Source organism: Simochromis diagramma, unplaced genomic scaffold (genome assembly GCF_900408965.1).
Source record: "Simochromis diagramma unplaced genomic scaffold, fSimDia1.1 OVJJ01000031.1, whole genome shotgun sequence".
In the NCBI taxonomy this organism is placed as follows: domain Eukaryota; kingdom Metazoa; phylum Chordata; class Actinopteri; order Cichliformes; family Cichlidae; genus Simochromis; species Simochromis diagramma.
The window spans coordinates 774,658-785,456 of NW_024386983.1; the positions used below are offsets into that span (position 1 = coordinate 774,658).

Here is a 10,799-nt window from a genome sequence, read left to right on the forward strand (position 1 = left end):
TCGTGTTAATAACAGACAAAGTGAGCGCATGCTGTGGCGTTTTAACCCGTTAAATCCTGATCACGCAGAGCTCCAACACGCCTGCACAGGGCAGGTCGCGGTCGGCTCGTCGTTCAGCTTCAGTCCTGTTCAGACCGGATCAGAGTTACACAACTCGGCTGTTAGTGTCTCAATAAATCATTTAAACCTCCCCATGTCTGCGGGGGCGTCGCACAGAAAGTACATCATGCAATATTTCTTGTAACGCCGCAAAACCCAAAATCTTGTCATGTGATCAGAGCCTGAACGCAGCACAGAGAGACTGAGCTGCGATCAGTTTTTTATGACATTATTGGTGGACTTCACAGTCCTGCTGATCTCTTTTTAAAACCAGCAGCTTTCAGACCAACCTCGTGTCTGAAACTCCCCACAGTCAGAGTTACACCTCCACCTGTGCTCACGGCTCTTTGACCTTTCCTGCCCGGGTTGTGTCTCACAGGCTGCAGGCCTCTCTAACAGTAACTCACACCAGCCGTGTTTTGGAGAGCAGACTGTATATAAAGGATAGCTGTAGCTACCAGGACGTCACTCGCTGTTAAATCCAAATAAAATTCCAGAATTTCAGTCGCCAAAACTGGAGCTCAGACTTCTTAGGCGGGGGAAATTATCTCCAACAGTGTTTTTTACCAGGCTGTTTATTTCTACTGTAAAGCTGGGCATTTTAACATATGAGTCTATGGGGACTGGCTCACTGCTGAAAGTTGCTGCTTGATTTTGGGCTCCTGCCGTCCTTCATTTATTACTTTCTGTGCAATGGAAAAGAATTAGCACTATGCTAAGCTGCACAGTTTGCACAGTTCATGGTTACTACTACAGTGGGTGTGCTCGCTATAATCTGACAGCACACTGACTGTACAGTTTATACCGAGAAGCATCCAGGGTTGTTTTTGTCCTACGTTTCCCCTGAAATGATTAATTGATTATGTTTTAGGATATTCAAAATCCCCCCATCGTCAACTATTTGTTCATGGAAAATATTTGGGAGTACACCATCTATACTACAGTCTGTTCCAACCGTAAACTGGGCTTGTATTTGACCTATAAACAGCTGCAGGTGCTTTTACAAGCCTCTTGGCAACCCACCTCCACCCCAGCTCTTCTGGGGTGTATCATATCTGATGTCTCAGATGCATAGTGACAAATATAAACTCCTCTGTAGATGTAACAGCCGTTAACACAGCCTGAGACGAAGCCTGCAGACAACACTCAGGGCTGAAAGGTCAAAGCCTTTCTCTGAGCCTCGCACAAACTTTTTAGAACTCGATCCTTCACGTTTGGATGCGTTTAAAGAAGTTTCGTCGGTTTTCGTCAACGTGAAGCGAAAGCAGGAACTCGATCTACAAACTGCTGAGTGATTTTAAAAAGCAGGAATGTGGAGTTCACGTGGACACCACCTGCAGCGACCACACAAACCGGCACGCTGTTCTGATCCTCTCAGGCGCACAGTCACCCGGTCGCCCGACTGACCTCCGTCACAGGAAGCGGTCCGATCGGCACAGAGCCGTCTTCCTTCCTTCAGTCGCCAGTGTCTGCAACAAAAACCCACAAAGGCTCCCACCCCGAAAACACAACATAACGCACGTAAAGATGTGGCAGCTGAAGAAGACGAAACAGAAAAGGTCTTCCTTCCAACCGGACAGAACATCACGCAGAAGAAGAAGAAGAAGCGCGGCGTGTCAAAAGTGCGAAAGTCTTTGCATTCATTAAGAAATGAAAGGAAGTGAAGTTTCTACATGGCTTAAAGCTTCGGAGTTCTCAGCGCTCGCTCGACTCGCAAAAACATTTTGTCGTCGTTGTGACAGAAATGATGATGATGATTACAATGTGGCGATGAAGAGTAGGTGGGCTAGCCTCTCGGCGCCATTCCAGCAGGGCTCTTTGCATAAAATGTAAATCATCATCATCAACGTCTTGTTTTTTTTTCCATTTCCAAACAGGCCCCTCCCCCTCGCCCTCCCCCATTTGATTTAAAATATTTCATAATGAGCACGAAGACCCCACCGCCCCCCCCTCCCCTTTTTTTAAGCTTCTTTTTTTCTTTGTTTTCGCCGTCGTTGTTATGGCGGTTGTTGTCGTCGTCGTCGGTGTGGTTGTAGTTGTTGTTGTTGCTGAACAGAGGGAGTGTTAAAATGGGAGTTCTCCTCCTCCTCCTCCACCTTCGCCTCGTCTTCCTCCTGCGGGTGGCGCTGCAGGCTACGACGCCTCTCGTTCTGTGGAGGACTCCGCTGCCCGCTGCTCCCTCTCCAGGCTCCTCGCCCGCTCCTCGCTGTTCATCGTCGGGCTCCTCGAGGACTTCAGCAGCTTCTCCTCGAGCTCGTGCAGCGACGGCTCCTTATACATGCAGACTACAAGGGGGAGGGCGGGGGGAGGACGGGGGAGAAAGACAGTGAGTCATTAAAGCATCACGCCACCACCAACTCTCGAATTTACACATAAAATAAACTGAAAGAAATCCAGACGTAAATTCAGATGTCAGAGTTCAACCTGTGATGCTGCATTCAGTGACATAATCATAACTAACAGGTGTGCAGTTTGTGTCGTGGACGAGGACACACCTGAACCTTTATGCAAATAAAGACAAACCTATTAAAACTAGCAGCTACTTCGAGGTCTATGTGCTGACGTTAAATAACAGAAAAGAAGAAGAACGAATCAGAAATGAGGAGGTAAAAGAAGACATCAGTGAGTTAACGAGGGGGGAGAAGGAAGAAGGGGAGAGGAGGAGGCTGAAGGACACCGAGGAAGAGGAGAAGATTGACAGAAGGACGAGAGGAAGGTGATAGTTGACAGATGTATAGTTGATGGATATTTTTAAATGAAGATGAGGGATGAGAGGGGAGGGGCAGAGCAGCTGAAAGCAGAGACGGAGCTTCGTGTTTCCAGTTAAACCTCCATCTGTGATATTAGAGCTTCACCTTGTCCTCACACTCTGAGTTCTGGCTGGACGACCTCGGCTCCTGGCTCACCTCTGAGCTCTCCACACCTTCCTCAAACGCTCCCGTTTGCTCCCAGGATCTAAGAGCACAGCAGCTGAGCTACAACGGCTCCTACAAACCGACAGCACAACCTCCCAGTCTCACAGTCAGCTGCCGTTTTACTGGTTGTATCGTCAAACAGGACTAAAAATATCACATTAAAAGACTTCGCTATTCTTTCAATTTATGCCGGTAATTCTGGTTCGAGTTCACCAGGAAATACGAGTCTCGGCTGCTTTACTGTTAAGAGCGTCAGTGTTTACGCAGGCTTTACTCGGCCAACGGTTCACCTGAAGTAGGTCAGAATGTGAGGCTGAGGATTTTGAGATATGACGTCCAGAAACACTTTTTCCTGCCTCTGTGTTTTAATATCAGGACGTTTCCAGCACAGTTTTGCTTAGAAAGGCAGAATGTAGATGTCAGTGTTTCAGTGTTAAGCACCTACATTTACAAAATCACCTCTAAATGCAAAACCTCAAAGCCCATTTTGCTTATTGAACTCATCTTCTACTACGATAAACTACAGACATGTGGAGAACCGTCGATTTCAAAGTACAAAAATCCCAAACTGGGAGAAAAAGCTGACTTTTCTACTCCTTCTCTCATGTTTGCGCTTAAAAAAAACATTTTGTTGTAAAAATACAGAGTGTGGAGTTTAGCTCAGAGCGGGAGGCGAGGTTACACTTTCCTCTAAACACAACTTGTGTGTCTTTCACTGACGCGGAGCAGAGGAAGCTGAAGATATCAGCAGCATGTGCACACAGAAGAACAATGTGAAATAGTTTTAACATTAGCTTATTAAAAGTTTTGAAATATGATGACCTGTTGGAATCGTGAGCTCCTGTCGTGTAAACATGAACCAGAAATGTAACTGTTGGACTGACGTCATCACAGACCTGCAAAATCAGTCATGAACTGTAAGGATAAATATTCACTCTGGGACAACAGAAAACAAGCTTGAACTCCAGGACGGTTCCCCGAGGACCTCAACAATACTGCAGACCCACAAACCTTCTTTACATATAAAGAAAATCGACGGTGGCGTTACTAATTCACACTTCGTCCTCGTGTTTTGTCTTTCTGTCTGACCCGTGAGACACGAAAGCATCGCCACCACCAACATCTGTGTCCACAGCTGGTCTCACCTTCGATGGGTCTGGGGACAAAGTGTGAGCACGGTTTGGTTTTCTTCACTCGGTTTCCCTTCATGATGATTCCTTCCTTATTGAGGCCCAGGAACCAAGCCCGGCCCGACTCGTGCTGCCGATACATGGTGGACGAGTAGATGACGTAGTAGTTTTCAAAGACCGACTCCTTGAACTTGCACTCTGGTGTGAACACATCCTGATACACAAACACACAGAAAACATTTCAAGTGTAATCAGCAGAGAGATCATTTTGTAGTTTTCCTTACACGACCGCCTGCTTCACATCTCTGTGCGTCCACGTGTTTGATTGCACGACTCGGCTGCTTTTATCTGAGTTTTATTTTGAAGTTTAAACTTGGGGCTTTTATTTTGAAATGAACAGCGTCGAGTGCTGACCAGCAGCCTTTTAGCGTCAGTTTGTGCTCAAAGCTTTCGTCATCATTTTACTTCCATATGAATCTGCCTGCCTGGTGTGACAGGACAGGAAACGCTCACTACATGCTGATACTTCACAGAAACACGGCAGGATGTGATAGGACACAACACGCGAAGCAGCCAATGAGCCGCGACCAATACGAAACACCTCGAAGGTGATCGATCACATTACACGCACACGATAGCGTCAGCAGCACTGCAGCGCAGAGGCGCAGCGTCACATGTAACAGGACATGAGAGGCTTACAAAAGCTGGGTCTTAATTCTCAGCCTGAGTTCACACCGAGCACAGGTTCACTGCTGCAGTCTTTACAAAATTTTAATTAAACAAAAGGAATCTGAGCTGTAAGAACTTCAATAATCCATAAAACATAAATGGGAAAGGAAGCTCAGTGCAAAGCAGCTGAAGAATAAAACTCTACATTATTTTGAAAGCTTCAAAAAGCTTTTAAGTTGAAATATTAATGTAAGTCTTGTTCGTGCACTTTATCCTTCACGGAGCAGGAAGCTGTGGTGGACACCAAACGTGACTGCTGGGCCGTTTAAAGTCCCAGTTTAGCACCTCCCTCCAGGTATAACAGGTGTGTGTGTGTGTGTGTGTGCACCCTCTGGATATAACAGGTGGTCAGGCGAGCCAATCAGAGCAGAACAACCCCCCCTAGCCTAGAGCCAGAGCCGGCGTTCAGTTACCTCAATTCTGTGTCCACTTAATAAATGAAAAGCAGTTTTGGTCAGCAGGTCTGGGCTGCAGGCTCCTGGAGAAGCTTAGAGGCTGTTTTTATTTGTAATCTGTTGCCGATTATGTTTATGTGTCGCTGTGCTTCCTCTCCCAGCCTTTTGCTGCCCTGCTCCGACCTTTGAGACGCGTTCCTGTCATAAACTTTGTATTGATGTAAAAACTTTGTTCACCGTGAGATGTCACAGATGCTAATTACAAATCTGCCTCTGAGTGTTTAAAATGATTCACGAGTGACTGAGAATCTGATAAGAATCAAGCTGAAGTCACTACTACACTTAATAAAACCCAACACAAACACAGCAACAGATAAAGAGGAAAAAGGAGCCACGAGGAAGGAAAGACGGGACTTCAAATGGAGCGTGACGATGATGTCGAGGAGGAAGAGGAAACAGAATAAATGATGAAAAGCGTATTTTTTCCTCCCAGCACGCAGCCTGCATCTCATATCAAGACGTGATGGTTTCAGTAAACAGTGTCGAGACGCTCGGGCCTCCCAGCACAACTTTACTTGCAGCTGTCTCACCGCTCATGCTGTAATGCTCTTACATAACTGCAGAGCAAGAGGAGGAGCTGCTGTACTCTTCATCTGAAGCTACACCTGAGAGAACATGAGTTTATATTTTATGGAGCCGAACCAAATCCTCACTTTACCTCCTAAAAAAACAGGGCTGTCTCTTCCATCCTGGATTTATCCGGCATGTGGTTGAAGGGCTGAGAGATGGGAGGAAGTCATGTGATCTCCCCGCTCTCGATGGGAAGCATTTACATTTCAAAGCATTGAGCAGTCAGGACCGACTGGTGAGATGGGATCAGGCCAATTTGTGATTAATTAATAATTAATTAATGATTAAGATTCATGAAGAGGACCATCGAGCTAACAAGTGCAGAAACATTTACTAACAGCTGCACTTCCATATTTGGCATCAAACCACGAAGCAGAAGCGCAGCTGCAAAGTGGCAGCAAGGTTTCATCACGTACCCGCCACGAAGGCGCGCTGGTGTTACACTGACTCAAACTACCACACAGTCAGCGTCCGCGGCTTCAAATCGCAGTGGCGGCGAGACATCTGTGATTGACAGGCAGCAGCAGCCAATAGGAGAGCTGCAGAACAAGTAGTTCATGGTCGCTCCTCAGAATTACATCTTCCCCACAGCGCCGACCAACAATCGCAGCTAACAGCTAGCTTCTTCGGGCGCGCTGCGAGCTCATATTTAGTTTTTGTGTCTAACACGCCTGAGAAAGCTTCCTCACATCGTCGCTGTTATCCTCCTCTTCCTCCACCACTCTGCCTCCATCCTGATGCTGCGCACAGAGAGGCGCATTTTAAAGTTTTATGCACGTGTTGTGAATTATGGATGTTAGATGGGCTCACAGAGCAGGAGTACAGCTGTAGATGTCCTCGGTCTGATCAGGGCTGTCCTCCTAACTACTTCCATTGTTCATCATCAATTAATTATTACACACGCTGTCTAAAAGTGGAACTTTTGTACCGTAATGTCACCGAGTTTGCATCTGAACACGAGCTGGAACAGAAAAAACAAACGCAGGATCTCTTTGCAGGGGAAGAACTGGATCGGTCAGATAATGAAATAAGATCTGAAATCAGATCTTGTGGGGATTAAAACTGAGAGAAGTGTTTTCACTTCAGTGAGAAACTTTATCTCAGTGTCACCCTTTAAATTCTGCCCGAGTCCTTGAGCAAAGCAGTAACACCTTATTACCTCACAAACAGTAGTTGAGTATCAGTGTTTTCAGGAACATTAAAATGATTGTTGGGGACACGTCAGGAGCTCCTGGCTTTACCTGCTCCAAACCTTTAACGAAACAAGCTCAAGAAGGACATGAGGATGAGGCAGATGTTCTTACAGATGTGTAGAGGAATCCCTCGGCGTTCATGGCCACGTACAGCGCGGCCTTCACTCCCTGGATGGCCACGACCCTCAAACCTACTGGGATCAGGTTAAACAGAGCTGGAGGGCGAGAGACATAGAAACAGACAGAGAGAGAGAGTTAGGTAGTGAGAGGCAGAAATGGAGCAAGAGTAGATTAATACAAAACGTCACAGAGAGCACAGAAGACGGACGGAGCTACCAGGAAGTCTGCCGCAGTTACCGAGCTCTTATTGTGAAACCTCGAGTTGAGTCATTTGGCGTTTTGAAAGCAGATGTGACGATCGAGCGGCGGAGATGAACGAGGAACTAAGATACTGCACTAAGTAACTCCTGGATAAAACTCCCCTCTTAACGACCATGATTTCAAACGTTGATGACCTGGCTCTCTTCCTCTCCTTACTCCTGCAGGTTACTTCCTGTTAAAAGGGAGTTTTTCCTTCCCACTGTCGCCAAAGTGCTTGCTCATAGGAGGTCATATGATTGTTGGGTTTTTCTCTGTATGTATTATTGTAGGGTCTACATTACAGTATAAAGCACTTTGAGGAGACTGTTGTGTAAATAAAACTCAATTCGAGACCTCCCAGAATATTTTTGTTCTATGAATATATGCACGTATATATCAGACGGAGCAGAAACGTTTAACACTGCAGGATGATGTGAAAATGGTGGGTTAGCCACGAGGCCCCAGCGTCTCAGCCAGGCGGAGGTTGAGACCCGGACTCGGGACCGTTGCAGCAGCTCCATTCTTTCCTTTTTCAGCTGTTGCATGCTAGCATGCTAACAGAGGCCTGTAGAGTCTCCTGGGGGGAATTTGCTGGGACATCCACTCCTGAGATGATGTCTTGAGTGTTTTCCACGTGTGGATACCGTCCTCCGCTGTGGAATAACGGACTTGAGATTCTTTGGCGATGGCCTTATCCCTGCGTGACCGATGGACATCAACTGATGCTTCTTTAAGCTCGTTGCTGATGCCTTTCCTGCTCTGCATTGTGTTAACACACAAACCTGCAAACCTCAGAAACGTCTGCTTCTATCTGTTCACACATTTGCAGTAAAAAGTGTCAGAAATGAAAATGTCACGAAGACTCGCACAGAGCAGGTTTAAATTAATAAACCAGCAGTGATTCTTCCATCTCTGCTTTAAATCTTCTGCACCTGTGTAAATCAGACCCACTCAGCATTAAAAAATCCCATTACACCTCCTCAAACTGTGAATTCTTGTGCTTTTAGTCGATCTGTAACGGTGGTTAAAACCCGGCTCAGCCTGCTGATGTGCTTCCAGCTGATAAAGCGAGAGAAAAAGACTGAATAAAAGCAGAGAGAGAGCGAGAGGGGGGGTGATAGAGGGACGCAGTGATGAGAGGTGATTTAATCCTCGGGGACAGAGAGCTGCAGTGTGGGTGAGGATGAGGAGTAGGAGGAGGTGGAGGAGGAAGAGGCCTGTGGCAATGGCTGCGGTTAATCCTCCTTTATTTAACTCAGAGATGATCAGAGAGAAAGCGAGAGGGGGAGAGAGGGGAATCCAAAACATCTCCTCCTCCTCCTCCTCTTCTTGTCCTGTTTTTGCTTCTTTTTTTCCAAACCAAAAGGATTTACAGGAAGCAGCAGAGGCTGTAATCCTGAGCTCATCCAGCCGAGAAACAAAGACCTGCAGCGGGAACGTGACCGAGTATCGACGATCAGAAGCTGCCTTCAGACTGCTCCACCTCGGATCACTCCGTTACAGACGGCAGATGCAGCTTCAGCTCTGTTTTCTGACGCAACCCCAAACGGGATTTGTGGAATCGAACCAACGACCTTTTGCTTGCCAAGCGAATGTGTTAAACATGACAGCGTTGTAGGGGAGGTGCCTTTAGTGAGGGGAGGGTGGAGCGTGAGAGCGACAGATGGATTGGGGCGGAGTCTGCAGCGGTGCAGACGCTGCATTGACATCCCTACACTCACCTGTGGGGAGTGACTGAAAGAGCTGCAGGTGTAAGCTGTGGAAATGCATTTCCTTTGAAGCGCACTTAGTGACGGGGCTCAGAGCAGATCTGCTGGTCCTCCACATCGAATAGTTCAGGCAAGTCCGACCGGGAGGAGGCCCCGGCAGACCCAGGACTCACTGGAGAGATTATATCTCAGCTGGCTGGGATCAAATCCCCCCGGATGAGCTGGAGGAGCTGGCTGGGGCGAAGGAGGTCCGGACTTCTCTGGTTAGACTTCATGACCCAAACCCAGGGGAAGCAGCAGAAAATTGTTGGATTATGTTTATGTTCTGATTTAATGAGCTGTTGTATTTGAGATCCTTCTTCTGTGTAATGTTTCACCTTTCTGAGCTGTTCTCTTGTTTGACATCGGATGATTTGATCCACGGTGCTTTTACACTTTGGCTGTGAAACACAGAAGTTTCTTTTATGTTGTCTTTCCATAAAAGTTGGAGGTAACGACCACGACATCACACAGTAGTGAGTGTGAAACAACATGCTCACTGAACCCTTCATAAAACCGACTCCTGACACCAAACTTTAGAAAATGACGAGCCCATAAACCCTCAGGATCGCCCCCTGGAGGCCATTAAAAAGAGTACAGGTGTGAGGCATTTTCACTTCACTCTTCAGACAGAGAAGCCACGCCCATTTTTTATGTAGCGTGCGGTCTAGACAAATACAGTTTTAATGTGGGACTCACTGTAGTCGCTGTTCTCGTCCTTGGTGCCGCTGATGGCTCCTTCGGGCTGCATCTGCAGGAAGAAGCCCTGCTCGCTGAAGAGGCGCGTCACGATGCCCTTCAGCTGCGGCTCTGAAACACAAAGACCGATGTGAGGTTCAGCACACACACACACACACACACACACACTGTACCTGACAGCAGGTTGTCAGGTAGCATTGCTGAGTTTATCTCACTCATGTAAGCGTTTCTTCTTCTTCTCTACTTTCACATTTGAGAAGAAGAAGAAGAAACAAGCGCACATCCCAACATTTCCCGTCCAGCGTTCCTCACACAGACTCGACCGCAGAGAAATGTCACACCTGTGCAGTCAGCTTGCAAATCACGCTAGCTAGCATTAGCTGATAAATCAGCAGTTCACCCTTTGCTTGCATAAGACATATAACACTAACAGTGTGTCAGCCACTAGTTTAAGAACATGTTTAAACATGACCATCGGAAACCCTCCAATCTGTGTGGAGAGAGTCAGGAAGTTCCTGAAGCCCCAAATCAGTGACCTTTGCCCTCAGAGTTAGCAGATGGCTGCTGATGGGTTTCCAGCCTGGGCCACGTGAAGCTTAAGGGCACACAAACACACATGGTTCAAACCCCAGGGTGTCACATGTGCCCCAGAGACAAACCCTGAGGCCACGGCTCAGCGCGCGAGTCCCTCCTGCTTGACTTTAACACCGAGCTGAAGGTCTGAGGACGTAAACACGGTAGAAGCTGAGCAGACGAAGTGATGCTCCAGATGACAATGTGGGCCAGAAGGACTCATCTCTGGCAGAAATAGACCAAAAAGACAGCGAGGCTAATGTGGAGCAGGCCGCTGTGCTACTTAACATCTGAAAGGACCGAAGACACACATACGTGTCTGGAAACG

The 10,799-nt window shown here is 47.2% G+C and overlaps 1 protein-coding gene across 3 annotated transcripts in view; it reads right to left on the reverse strand.

Moving 5' to 3' along the window:
- Window positions 1–2,087: 2,087 nt before the first annotated feature.
- Window positions 2,088–10,799, reverse strand: part of LOC120738493 (fibroblast growth factor 12-like) — a 45,120-nt gene continuing 36,408 nt past the window's right edge. For all 3 annotated transcript variants that reach the window (XM_040039783.1, XM_040039782.1, XM_040039781.1), the window contains exons 2-5: window positions 9,899–10,009; window positions 7,203–7,306; window positions 4,160–4,358; window positions 2,088–2,384 (exon numbers count right to left, since the gene is read on the reverse strand). In XM_040039783.1, the coding sequence (XP_039895717.1) occupies window positions 2,233–2,384; window positions 4,160–4,358; window positions 7,203–7,306; window positions 9,899–10,009 (566 nt within the window). In that variant the 3' untranslated portion in view covers window positions 2,088–2,232. The remainder of the gene's footprint in view (window positions 2,385–4,159; window positions 4,359–7,202; window positions 7,307–9,898; window positions 10,010–10,799) is intronic.